The sequence below is a fragment of the Neovison vison genome, chromosome 2 (genome assembly GCF_020171115.1).
Source record: "Neovison vison isolate M4711 chromosome 2, ASM_NN_V1, whole genome shotgun sequence".
Lineage (NCBI taxonomy): Eukaryota > Metazoa > Chordata > Mammalia > Carnivora > Mustelidae > Neogale > Neogale vison.
The window spans coordinates 94,733,267-94,746,932 of NC_058092.1; the positions used below are offsets into that span (position 1 = coordinate 94,733,267).

A 13,666-nucleotide genomic window follows, 5' to 3' on the forward strand; every position below is an offset into this window, starting at 1 on the left:
GTGGGGTGACACTTAAACTCAGACAAAGTCTGAAGGAAGCAGGGCAAATGTCTTCCTCGAGCCCAGAGTTGGATGAAGGGACCCAGTGTGTAGTAGGAAGAGTCCTACCTGCTTTGCAGCCCCCTTTGTCCTGGGCAGCCCCACCTTATTTTAAGAGAAAAAAAAAAAAAAACTCTAGCTTGTCCCCTGCAGGAGGCTGAGTATCCCAGCCCCAGGAACCATCTCTGGGGGAGACATCTCTGGAGACAGAGGTATGTCCTCTCTAGCCCCCAGGCTGGAATGGGGTGGGAGCTGCTGGGAACAGAAAAGCGGGGTGGGCAGCTTAGTCTGCATGTCTACACAACCAATCACGTGGTCCAGTTCAGTAGGGTGGGTGGCTCCTTGGACTTCACCCTGAGCGAGATGAGGCTTGGAGACTTATAGTCGCCATCTGGGGGAGGCTCAAAGCCGTGGCCCCCCAGGGCTGGGGAGAAGCCATGGATGGAGTATATGCCAGGGTGGGCTCCAGGGGAAGCTGGCACCCCCATGAAGCCGGCCACATTCCCGTGAGAGTGGGAATACGGAGACATGCACGGCGAGGGCATGCCCTCTGGAGACACGAGGCAGGGGCCGGGGGGGCTCCCAGACCCTGGAGTGGGCCACAGGGAGTTCTGTAGCTGAAAAGAGAGAAAAGAAGGCCCATGAATCAATAGCCCAGGGGCTGCCTCCCTTACTTGGGGGTTCTGTCTCTGCCCTTAGGACTCCAGAAACTTACTGGTCTGGAATCTGCTCCCTCCTACCCCTGACCCTCAAAATGGAACCCAGGAGACCCCTGCCACTGTGCCAAGTGAGGTTTCCTGCGGTGCCTGCTGTTAGGCACGCATCATTCATGAGACAGGGAGGAGCCCTGCTTGGTGGAGAACGAGTGATTTACCCACAGTTCCACAGAGCCCTAATGCTGCTTCTGGTCTCCTGGGGGCCAGGCCCTGATGCGGGGCCGGGTGGGGTGTCACCTGCGGGTGGCTGTCAGTTCGGGGCAGCACAGAGATGTCGTAGGCAGATGTGAAAGGGTTCCGCCCCTCCTGGATCTTCCCGTATCGCTCACGCTTCCGCCACTTTGCTCTGCGGTTCTGGAACCACACCTGGGGATGGAGGGGAGAGGCTGAGGGAGTGACACAGTGGCCCTGAGGTGGGTGGTAGTGTCCTTCTGGAAGGTATGGAGCTGGCTCCCGCCTGGAGGACATTGAGCCGCCTATAAATTCCTATTGTTCTCAGGGCTGGGGAGCCCGGAATGAGGTCTAGGAAAGATCTGACTTTGGAGGGAGATTCTTGGTCCCTTGGGTCCCCATTACCCTCAGACACCAGGCTAAGTCACTCTCTTGGTTCTCCTGCCTGCTTGGGCCACTAAGGGTATCATGGGATCTGTGGCCTCAGAGGCTCTGGGCCCCACCTAGGCCTCCCTTACCTCATCTCCAGTCCCAGGCCATCTGCCCCGGGCAGCTCCGTAAGAAGACCCCTGGGCCCTGAGCCTGCTCTTCCCTACAGCCTCATCCCCAACGAGGCAGTATCACTGGATTCTCCCCACTTGCTTCCCATGCCTGGTTGCCTTTGAACCCATCCACCACCTTGAGAGTCCCGTCTTGGCTTGGGCTCCCCTGCCAAGGCTGCCCAACTCACCCTGACACACACACGTACATCTCCTGGGTGTCACACGGGCATCTCTTTCATACTCACCCCACCCAATTACCATTGTCTGCTTTGTAATCTGTGCCTCCCCTCATCTGCGAGCGCCTGGCAGGTGAGGGGCGCCCACCCGTGTGCTGGGCGCTTATGTGTGCATCTGCAATGGATCTGTGGGCCCTGCGGCTCTATGTTTATGGTCCCCATGCATGTGTTTTGTGTTTCTATCATTTAATAAACATTTCTGTGTCAGACTCTGGGCTGGATGTTGGCAATATCAAAACCGAACCAAACCATCCCCTTGCTTTCTAGGGATCTAGCTGGGAGCCACAACAAATTCTATGTGTGTGTGTGTGTGTGTGAGTGTGTAAGGAGCCCCACCTCGGCCCCTCATACATAACCCCATGGTGGCCGTTCCTACCCGCACAGGCGAAGCCACGACAGTTAAGAAGCTTGGCAGACCCCCAGCCCACCAAGCCTCAGAGGCAGAGAGCCCAGAGCAGGCCTGGGGCAAGGTCAGGGAGGGACCATCCTGCCTGCCCAGCTGCTGGGCCTTCCCTTCTCTATCCTCCCTGCCCCACAGGCAACTGAAAGAGTCTGGAGTGAGTGAAGGGGGCTGCTTCATTGGGCGTTCTTCCCCACCATCCCTGATTGTCTCTACAGACCCCACCGTAGCCTTCTACCTGCACTTGGGCCTGGCCCTCTGCTCTGTTGTGTGTGGTGGCTTACTGCTCTCTGTGGTGCAGGGCCAACAGGTGGCTGTCACTTTCCTGTCAGAGAAAAGAGCCCTCCTCTGGGGCCTCAAGCGTCAGTCTGGGGGCCTACAGCCGCCCCAGCACCCCCTCGGGGTTCAGAAGGCCTGGGAGAGGAGTACGGGGATGTACTCCAGCTCTCCAAGGAGTGCCACGGCCATGGCCTTTGGGACCCTACCCCAGAGGCTCGCTGAGGGTCTGGAGACTTGATGTTCTGGACTTCGGTGGCTCAAGGGCTCTGGGACTGTTGTGAATGCTCGGCCTCTTACCCTGCTGGCCCCGGCCCTGGGTACTCTATGAGCACAGTCCTAGAAGTGTGTTTTGGGTGCCACATGGGGTGCGGTGGGGGGAATGAAAGCAGGAAGACCCAGAAGAGAAGGGGGAAAGAGCCCAAACACCTCTGGTCCTATGCTGAAACCCGCTGCGGGGCCTTCTCTGCTAGAAGGCAGCTGGCCTCTTTGGGAGGTCCCATACAGGGTGTGCTATGTATGAGCTCTGTCCCTATGAGGTCTCTTCTGCAGGGGGAAAGAGAATTTGTCTAGAGGTCACTTCCTCACCTCTCCCAAGAAGCCCAAATCCCACCCCTCTCCCAGTGACTCCTGCCTGGCCTCAGAGAGCCTGCTGGACACCAGACGGAAACAACCACCATCTTCCTTTTGGGCCAAGCTTTTCCTGAAGCCTCCTTCCCCATCCCCACCCTCTGCTTGCCATCTGCCTGTTCTTTCCCACCTCCGATGTGTCTTGGAAATGGACTTTCCTTCTCCCTTTCCCTTGTTCCCAGCATCCCTCCATCCCCTCACCCCCAACAGGAAGCTGGCCACAGCCCTACCCAGGAAGCCCTGGGGCCTGATCTCTGCTGGGGAGAGTTGGTTGGGTGGGGAAGGTGTCTGGGAGCTGGGGGGCCTGAAAATCGCTGGGTCGGGATAGCTTTGAGCATCACTAAACCTCAGGACCTCCCCCCCAGTTGGGGACCCTCCTGCTCTGGGCAGCTGCCTCAGGAGCTGCCGGATGTGTTCAGCCTTTCACTGCTTCTGAAAGGCTGCTGCATCTTGATGCTCAAAGACTATCCAAAGTGAGATCGAGAGATCCAACGACATGCACTAAGTCACCTGGTCAGCTAGAAAGTGGCAGATCTAGGGCTCCCAGACAGGTAGGTCTTTGAACTGCCAGAGGCAACTACCCCATGAGGCACTTGGGCTGCAGCGGAGCTGGGCATGGAGGGGGAGCCGAGGGGTGGCAGGCCAGGGGCAGGCACCAGGGAAAGGCGGCTCTGCATGGCACCAGCACCCACCTCTCCCAGCCCTTCCATGGCCTGCCCACGGTCGGGGTGGTCGAGGCAGCCAGAGAGGCCCACGGCCGGGGTGCCCTCACCTGTACCCGGGCCTCAGTTAGATCCGTTCGCAGAGCCAGCTGCTCCCGGGCGTACACATCTGGGTAGTGGGTTTTCTGGAAGACTTTCTCCAGCTCTTCCAGCTGGAACGTGCTGAAGGTCGTGCGGTTCCGGCGCTTCTTGCTCTTATTCTTGGCCAGCTCCATGGAGTCCGGGAGCCCCGGGGACAGAGGGACACGCAGGCTGGCCAGACAAGGGCCCGGGGAGCCTTGCAAGCTAGAGGGCCCGTCTCTGGGGCCCCCTCGGCAGTCCAAGGGCAGCTGGGGGAAGCTGGCAGCTTTGGAGGCCTTCTCCTCAGCTGCAATGGAAAACACAAAAAGGAGGATGGAAACCGAACCAGGAGGTTTTGTGGGTGGACTGGGGGAGGGGGCAGAACGTTTGACGCTTCAGTCCCCGCCTCCCCCTTCCTTTCTCTTCCCTCGTCCCAGCAGCCACCCTGCATGGGAGCCTGGCATTTGGAGGCCTGTGTGCTGAGCCTCCAGCTCAGGGGGCCCTGGGGAACCATGTGCTCTGTGGTCGGGCGGATCTGCTGGGGCCAGAAGAGGGTTCATTTTGGGGAAGCGCTTTGTGGTGGCGTGGCCCACAGGGCGTGGGGGTGCCAGGACTGGCCCCCTGGGCAGGGCCTAGCACAGAGGCAGCAGGAGGGGGTGAGCCCCCCGGGTGGCTGGCATCTCCTGCCCCTGCCAGGAAGTGCCTCCTTGGCCCTGACTGTGGGGGCTGTGGTTCCCAGGTCCTCATTGCCCCTGCCTCTGGTCCCAGGTCCAGGCAGGCAACAGACAGGGACAATCAGATCCCCTTTGGCTGGTCTGGTTGTGCCTCATTGCCCAAATCTCAGGGCAATGACAAATCCCCCAGCTCCAGGACATGAAGGACAAGATGGGGCAAAGAAGCATCCAAAAGACATTGTCTCATTCCTCCAGAAATTGTGATGTTTGACCCAACATTTGAGCTCCAGCATTAGAGAGCAGGAGGGTGAAGGCTTGGGGGACCAGTGTCGAAAGAGGACTCAGTTCCCAACCCCATCACTCTGGTCAGTGACTGCCCCTCCCTCCTCGGCAGTTTCCAATGGCTCCCCCATTGCCCAGGATGAGCAAGCAGGGAGGGGTGACCTGACTGCTGCTGGGCATAGTTCCCAGCAGCCCCCACTCTGTCACGCTAACCCGCACATGAGAGGCTTGGTGGAGCCCTGCCACAACCCGGTCATGGTGAAAAATAGGTCACCCCGATCGCTCTGCCCACTCCTCTGGCAAGCGGCATTGCCATGAAATCTCGAGAGCCTGCTGGGACAGCAGGAGCACAGCCACAAAGGCACCCCACTGACTCACAGGGTCCTGGCCTGGCCCTGGCCCATCCCAGGCAGGGGTCTGAGCCCCAGGAGACCCAGAAGGCTGGCACCAAGAGGCAGTTTCCTCCTTGGGACTTGGTGTCAGGATCACAGTTGTCATCAGGGAAAGATGGGACCAGAGAGATGGGATTTTTGGGTTCTGGCTCTGATGATTCCCCATCTGCATTATGGAGGACAAGTTGGGCAGGGTCCCCCTCAGCTGGAAGGTGGTCAGGGACCTCCCAGGACACCCGGGCTATGCAGGAAGCTCCAGGCTGTGCAAGGATCCTGGTGGCCTGGCAGGGTCAGGGGCCTGCCCTCGGGTACCAGGCTCATAGCTCAGGCAGAGCATCAAGGAGAAAGTGCTCCAGCCACTAACTTCCGTTCTTGGCCAACATATTTTGGTTCTAGAGATAGCTCCATGGGCAGCCGCTTAAGAAGAAGGACTCATGGAAGCTGAGCCAAATAATTGAAAATGGTCAGGGGGAGTGGGAGACTGGAAAGGGACACCCTGCCTCTAGCAGGTTTGAGAGGGAGTTCTTGGAGTCCTGGGTTCAGAGGGAGGTCCTGCTGGACTCTAGGCAAAAAAAGGTGAGGATGGCGAGGGGATGGGGGCGAGGGGAGCAATGACATCACTGTAGGGGTTTCTCCAAAGTTCTGAGGCTTTGCTCACCTGGCTCTTGGGCCTTCCGAGTCTGTCGGAACAGGATCTGCCCAAAGGAAGTGACCAGCTCTGGCCTCTGAGCTGCCAGAGTGAGAGATAAAACTGTGGCAGGACTTTTCAGAACAGTCACCCAGAAAAGGGGCCAAGCCTGCTGGCCTCTGCTGGCCTCCTATGCCGGCCCATTCTAGAGCCCTCCCAGGGGACTAGGGTATTTCTCCCCTCTTCATCGCCATGGGCCTGAAAGCTCTATCTACCTAGAGATCTCTGGGGAGAAGCAGGCACCCCCCCCTTTGGGGGGACAGGGCACACCTCCTAGAATCACTCCTGAAGAGCAAGGCTCTGGGGAGAAGAGGGGAGGTGGGATCCGGAAGAGCAGCAGTCAAGAAAAGAGAGGCAGCCCCAAGTTTTGAGTCTGCAGTTGCAAGGAGTAGGGTGCCTGGTGAGGCCTCAAGCACTTTCAAGGTGTACTGGCAGTGTATGGGGGTCACCTGCACCTGGTGGGGGCCCTGGGTGGTTAAAGGGGGAGTGTTCATGGCAGAGATTGGAATCCTGGGGCCCAGCACCAGGGGGTCCACAGCCTGCACAACCGCAACACCACAGCAGAAGTCTGTGGGGCCTGAAAGAGAGAAGCCAGGAAAAAAACCTCTGACCGTGCTCCCTCCAGCTCCCTCGCTGGGCTGCTCTCCCGCACCCTGCCAGCCCCAGAGCCCCAGCTTCCCCACGCCAGCCGCCAGCCACAGCCTCACTGCCCTCTCAGCCAGCGTCCACTGAGGCCTCCAGACCGAGCACCTGGTTTTCGACCACGGTGGGAGTCTTGCTCTGCGCTGTTTCCCACGCCATCCGCAGAGCTTGCAGAGGCCCGGGCTCTGGCAGCTCCCGCTGGTAACCTGAAGCGGTTGTGGGCATAAACCCCCGGCGCGGGACCCCAGTGGGCCCTTGTGCTCTCGACAGAGTTTCCACCTTTGGCCTAGACGCCTCAGCTTGGGGCCCTCCCCAACTTGGAATCCTTCACGAGGTCTGCGACCCGTGCGGTGAGCGAGGCCTTCGGTGCTCCGCTCAGGGCCTCCAAAGTGGCGGGCGCGTTCCCCGGTCAGAGAGCCAAGCCAGGGAACGGACCGGGCGGCCCCCGGTGGAGCGGGAAGGAACGGCCGGGCACTTCTCCGGTCCTCTGAGCAGCCGCGCGCACGGGGCTCAAAGGGTGGTCGGCACCGCCGGGACGCGGCCCGGGTCTAGGGCAGGGCTGGGCGCTCTCCGCCAAGGGCACCCAAAGAGCGGGAGAGGAGCTCCAGGCTCTCCAGCGCGCGACTGCCCGGGCCTCCGCAAGATCGCGCCGCAGATGGGGCGCAGCTGCGCGCTCACTGGTCTGAACTGGAAACGCTCGTAGCCCGTCAATTGAGAAGCCGGGAAATAAGGCGGTTTCCCCCTTTGCCGCCACTTCCCACTTGGTAGACTGCGTGGCCCTAGCCCCCGGGGCCGGTCCTCCCCAGCAGCCCTGCTCCGCCGCAGGGACGCAAGGGGACCGCGCCTGCCGAGTTCGGGCCACGGCACCCGGGAGGCGAGCGGCGGCCGGCGTCCCAGGCTGCGCTCCTGTTTTTTCGTTTGGACGGTCCTCCGCTCCACTTGAATCGTTCATTTTCCTCTTCCACTTGATCTCATTTTGCAGCTTTCTGCTCTTTTAAGATCTCCCTGTTTTTCCTTTCATTTTTTCTGCTTCTACTCTTCTTCGTCCCTTCCCTCCTTCTCCATTTACCCGCTTCGTTCGATCGTTCTTCGATCCTCCGCTTGCTTTTTTCCTTCTGTTCTTCCGTTCGCTCTGTTTATTTCTTAACATTCTGCACTGCTTGCCGACTTTGTCTACCTCTCCTTCTCCGTTGTTTTGTTCAATTTCCTTTTCCTTATTTTTGGTGGTTGTTCACACTCTTCGGTTTTAGTTCTACGCATTTCGTTGTTGACATCCTCGCCATCGCCGGGTCGCCATCACCGGGTCCCTCCGCGCCCCGCCGCTCCTTGTGCCCCAGCGCTCTCCACAGTGTGCCAGTCCCGGCCTTCCCACGGTGCCTGCGGGATCCGGCGCGCCCAGCTGGACTCGGGCCTGTGGGGTGAGTCCTGCCGAATGCAGCGAGCCCAGCCAGCCAGGGTACCTGTCCCCAGCGTGCTCATGGCGCTGCGGGGCCGCCGCCGTCTGGCTGGGATCAGAGGAGCCAGGCCAACTGCTTCTCATTAAGTCCCAACTATGGTTTTTATCAGGAGAGCCTCTTTCAAAGGGCACAGACACGAAGCTCTGCGGACTCGCTCATTTCCTCCGCTGACCCCCACACACCTCCCCGCCCTTCCCGACACATTCCCACTGCCCCGGCTGGGCGAAGGCCTGAGCTGCCTGGCCATTCGGTGGAGGCCGGCCAGGCGCCAACGGGCTGAGGCCGACCTCAGAACATTCAGCTCTGGGCCTATGGTGCGGGCCGTGGCAGCACAGATGGGGCGGGCGCCCAGACTCCTTACAGGTCAACAAGTGCAGCGGTGGCTGCCGGGCTGCCGGCCCGTGTGGCAGGCCCCGGAGTTCAGGCGCGTTCTCCGGAGTTGGCGCGGTCCAGCTGGCCTTGGCGCATGGGGCACCGGCCCAGGAACCCGAGGCGCCCAGGGAATAGGCCCGCCCGGGCTGCTCTCGACGGCCCCAGCCGTGACGATCCAGGGCCAGCAAGCCAAGACTGCGAGAAAGGCGGCCATCACCGTGCTTAACGACGGGGAGGCCAGGTTAGTCTGAGAAATAAGAACACAGTTATTCCGTATTGAGAACGGCCCCGGCGCTGCCGCTGCCGACCGGCCGCGGCCGCGCCGCCGAATGCCTAACGTGCAGGCAGCGCCTTCCCCACCGAGGCTGCGCCTGGGGAGGAGAAGCCGGCGGCGTCCAGGCCGCAGCCCTCGGCTGAGTCCTGCTTGGCCACTCCAGGTCGGGGCCCAAGCTCAGGGCCCTGAACGGGCGCCGCACACAAAAGGCGCGCTTCTCTCACCGCATCGGGACGGAGGGCTCAGGGTGGCGCCCAGGCCCTTGGCCCCGTCCGGGCTTCTGGGTCGGTGGCAGTTCCAGGCCAACTCCGGCCAAGCGTGATTTCTCCTTCCCGCCTCCGGTCCCCTTCGGGTCTCACTGGGCCCGGGGCCGTCGCCGCTCCACCCTCGCGCGACCTCCCGCCTCCCATTCCAGCCACGGGAGACACTGGGGGCTCTGCCTCACTCGGGGCGCTGGCTTTGCCCGGCCGGGACCGGCACCGGTGGGGCTTCCGAGGGGGCCGTGGCGGGGTGCTAGAGGGTCAAAGAGTCGAGAGCTGGGCGAGCGGGCGAGGGGAGAGGGAAGGCCCGGGCCAGCCGGGGAAGGGAAGGAGAGCGGGTCGGGGCTGCGCGCTGCGCCCGCGCCGCGCGTTACCTTCCGCGGGGCCCTCGTAGAAGTGGCTGCCGTTGAGCGCCGGGCCGGGCCCGAGGTCCTGCAGGTACTTGGCGGGCGGCTTTGCCGGCTCGGGGAGATAGGGCTCCAGGGGCCCGCAGGCTGGAAAACGGGTCAGGCGGGGGCCGCGGGGCGGCGCGGGGTGCAGGTGAGGCGCGCCGGCGGGGGTCCCCTGCGGGCCGGGTGGCTCGTCCCCCGCGGCCGCGTAGGGGCCGGGCCCGGGCCCCACGCCGAAAGGCGCGCAGCGCTCGGGGTCCATGCCGGCTCCCGGCGCACAGGCCGCGGGGGCTCCGGGGCTAGCGCTGCCCGTGCGGCCTGTGAGCGCCCGCCAAGGGGGAGGGACCTGGGCGCGGGGGCGCGGAGCCCCCGGGAGCGGCGCGCGCCGCGGGGGGCGGGGGACAGGGGAGGGGGCCGCGCCTCTGACTTAATGCTGGAACCATCCACGTCACGTGCGGCCCCGCGCGGGTTAACCCCTAGGAGCCCGGGAGCCCCCTGGATTCACCCCAGCCCGCGTTCATCAGAGGCAGTTCGAGCAGAGGGAGGAAGCCACCTTCTCTCGACGGCAGGGTCCGTTTTATCTGCCCATCTTGGTGAGTCCCTTGCTCAGAGCAGCACCCTAGGTCCTGACATCCAGCTTGGAGCTTCTCGCCCCTAGAGGCGTGATGCACTCCCAGCAAACGCTCTTAGGCCTGGTCTCCCGACAGAAGCCTCGGATAAGGGCGGTCTGGGGGAGGGGCTGGGCTGGGACTTTACCTCTTTGCTGGGAGCTGGAAAAACCTTGCCTCGGGCAGAAACACCTCCCTTGGGGATCCCTTGTTTCTCCCTGGTACAAGGGTCCTTGGGGAGAGGTGTGTGGAAACAGCTCTAATCTGGGAATGGGGTCTGGAAAGTTTGGGCCAGGGCGCTGTCATTAATTAGCTGTGGGACCTTGAACTGTGGCTAGTGTCTTCATCTGACTCTGGAGCATTTCTGTGTATTCCTGGTGGGTTTGAGAAGCAGAGGCTGAACCAGAAGGGGCAGGGAGACTTGCAGGGGCCGCTCAAGACTGGACAGGGCCTAGCAGAGGCTGTCTTTGGAGCAGGTGAGAGGGTACATAGAAGGTTTGGGGTTGAAAAGCAGGCACGAAGTGAGTACCTTTCCAGTGATCTGAAAGTGCATGGGGATCTACTGGAGAGGCTGCCTGCAGCTCAGACCCCAAGGCTCTACTGCCCCAGGCCTGCCCTTTTACAGGGAGGTGAGGGTAGGGTTTCATCTTGTAGGAGCTGAGTCTCTCCCTACACCCCCCTCCGCCCCCACCAACAAAAGGATGCATAGGACTAGGGAAGTAGCTTGGAATTTCTGAGAAGAGAAATAACCCCCACCCTAAGATCTGAGAAGACATTCCTGACCCGGGACCCTGCTCCCTTCTGTGGATTGAGGAGTCCCCAAGTCTGGGTTACACCGCTTTTTATTTTCAGTGCCTCCAGAGACTAGTGAGTGGGACAGGGAGTTAAACATCGTTTGTATTTCATTTGAATTCTCAATTTTTAAAGGAATCCAAGAGGCCTGGTGTGAACACCTCCCTCTTCCGCTGGGGGCTTAGAGGGGGTTTCTTGGCTGTCCTCAGCCAGAGTTGGGCTGTAAATCAAGGCCAAACAGGAACCAGAAGCCTTGCATCTCACAAGTAGTCATTAAGCCATTATTAAACATACCGTAACTTCTCTGAAGCCTTATTGGTTTAAACACCACATTGGAGGCATTATGGCCATTAGGGCCCCTGATCACAGGCTGCAGACTGGGCTAGTGAGGTGGGAGCACCTGGGGCTGGTATTTCCAGCCAAGAGGGAGGTTCAGCTCAGAATTAAGCTTTCCTCTCTGGCCTCACCAGGAGCATCAATTCTCCAGGACCCAGTGGCTCGCAGCTTTGGGCAATCAATTTGCCTCAATCCCTTTCACTTATTAGGAAGGTTTTCCGATCGTTCTTGGGCTTGGGGCTGTGGATATTTTGACTCTTTCGGGACGATGTTCGCGTCCACGCAGGATGCCACTTCTGTTCCACAAAGGAATGGAGCAGCTTAGTGAGAGAGATGCACAGAGGATGCAGGAAAAACATCACCAACAGTTTAAGCCGGGCTTAAAGGCCAAGTGTTTTGCCTCAGGTGATAAAACTTTCTCAGCCTCAGTTTCCTTGTTGTAAAAAATGGGCTGTGCACGTGGACAAAGGATGTTGGAGAGACTTGCTGATGTTTTGATGGGTGTTAGTTCATGAGATTATTATTGCCATTATGATATCCAAGAGCCGGCAATTGGTGGAAGGTTCCTGACCCCGGGGACTGAGTGGGCTAGAGGCTGGGGCTGATCAGACAGACCTAGAGACCCATAGCCCTGCCCAAGCCCAGAAGCTCCTCCTGCCATTCCCCGCTCTCTGACCAGAACCATTTTCCATGCTGCCGGTTGAACTGAGGCTGAAGAAAACCCCAGCTTTCATTCAGATCAGATGGGTAGATAGAATTGCCCTCTGGATGGGTTTTTCTCCCAGGATCATTCGAGGCAGGGTACGCTTTCTTGTTCCCGTTTCAAACCACTAGTGCAAACTCTTTACCTCTATGAGATCTGGGGAGAGTTTGATGGGGCAGAGGCACATAGAAAACACAAAAGTGGCACTCGTGGAATTGCCCCTTACAAGGGCTGAGAGATCCTGGAGTACCACAGGGGCCCTCATCTTACAGATAAAAACAATGGCTGATACGTCTTCCTGCATGTCAGCCACTCTCTCATGTATCCTACAGACCCGGGTTCATTTAATCCTCCTCAATCCAAGAAGCAGGCACAATTATTATCCCCATTTTACAGAGAAGAGACTGAGGCCACAGAAGGGAGCCATTTGTCTAGGGTGGCCAAGGCCACTTCATGGCAGAACCAGAGTTGATGCCCATATCTGTGGTCCCGCACCTGACACCGAGCACCTCTTGGTCCTTCTTCTTTGGCTAATATGACAAAGTTGAAATCATCCAGTGCACACCCTCATGTTCCTGGAGGAAGGTTGGGACTTTTCCCTGAAAAGGAAGTCAAGGCCAGAGTGGACTAGGGACAGAGGTGGTCCAAGGTGGAACCACAGCGCCACCTTCCTGCCCACAGAGTGGCACTTTACTGAGACACCCCACCCCTCATGCGGGGGTAGCCAGGGTGGCTGGGACAGTAGGTACAGGGTGGTTTCTGCTAAGCTGAGACCAAACGAAACAGAGCAGCGAGCACCCGAGAGCTTTTACAACCCACTGGTGCGGCCAGATGTGGGGCAGTGTCTTAAGAGAATGTGTGAGTTCCCCATGCCTGCTGTTTGATGGCCGCGTGCATTGTGGTAGCATCTGTCACTGCTGTATGACCCGTGGAGTAAGTGAGAACTGACGCGATGATCCCGATCACATGAAAAACCTTAAAAGCAGCAACACCAACTAACTTCCCACCTGCTGAGAAAAACCACTCCTAAAATAACAACGGTACTTACTGTGTCTAGGCAGCTGTTCTTCACCAGCCAATTGCCTCATTTATTCATTCCCTGGGAGGACCTACTGTGTGGCAGGCACGTGTGCGGGCACTGAGATACTAGACGTGCCTCCTGCCTTTGTGGGGCAGACACTTGGAAATGTCTCCTCCCCCATGACAAAATCGGCATTGGGGTTTGAGTTAGGATGGAACCTGGTCTCAAGAGTGGAGTTCCTGATGTCTAGCCTCACCTGGGAGATGGATTCTAGAATCAGAGAAGGAGCCCCAACTCCCGCTCTCTCATTTTCGACATCCCTCAGCCTACACCACATCTCGTTTCCCCAGTGGATATCCGAAAGGGGTTGGAACAATGGGAAAAATGTCACCTCAGATCTGTCATAGACAAACCTTCCTTTCAGACAGGAAAGACTCAGTTGCTTCTTTTTTTTTTTCCCCCTCAAAGGGAAGACCGTTGGTACTGCCCTTGTCCTGTTTAGGCTCTGAAATCCTAGACTGATCCCTATGAAAATTCTGGGTTTGGGAGCCCAAGGAGATTGTTTCTCATTAGTGACATTCTTCCTGGAAGGTCAGGCTAAGGAATGGTAAATAAACCCTCAGATCCGCTGCTTCCTCCTCACCCATGATATTTAAAAGAAAGAAGGAAGGGGGTGGGGAGATTTGTGCTGCGGAGACCCAGAATCCTGGGCTGACAATCCAGGCTGCAGTCTGGGCTTAGGGGTGAAATTTCTGGGACATTAGGAAGCTATTTTCGCTCTTCTGTTCATTTGATCCCTTTCCTTGGGACAGTCACTTAACCTGTCCATACCTCAGTTTCTCCCCTGGAAGACGAGAGCAGTGATTTTGTAGTTTAGCTTTGCTGGAATGAACAGAACTGTGTTTAGACAGATGGTGTTTGAGCCTGACTCCACCCTGAACCTATATTTCTCTGCTTACGCTCTCTGCCCACCTCCCTGGGGTT

At 59.0% G+C, this 13,666-nt stretch overlaps 1 protein-coding gene across 1 annotated transcript; it reads right to left on the reverse strand.

Annotated features, from left to right (window-relative positions):
• Positions 1 to 297: 297 nt before the first annotated feature.
• ALX3 (ALX homeobox 3) lies at positions 298 to 9,484 on the reverse strand. The gene is made up of 4 exons (XM_044238871.1): positions 9,208 to 9,484; positions 3,783 to 4,099; positions 993 to 1,121; positions 298 to 656 (listed from the first exon to the last, which is right to left on the reverse strand). Exons 1-4 carry the CDS (start codon positions 9,482 to 9,484, stop codon positions 348 to 350), a joined length of 1,032 nt encoding a protein of 343 aa, XP_044094806.1. The 3' UTR covers positions 298 to 347.
• Between the last annotated feature and the right edge of the window lie 4,182 nt (positions 9,485 to 13,666).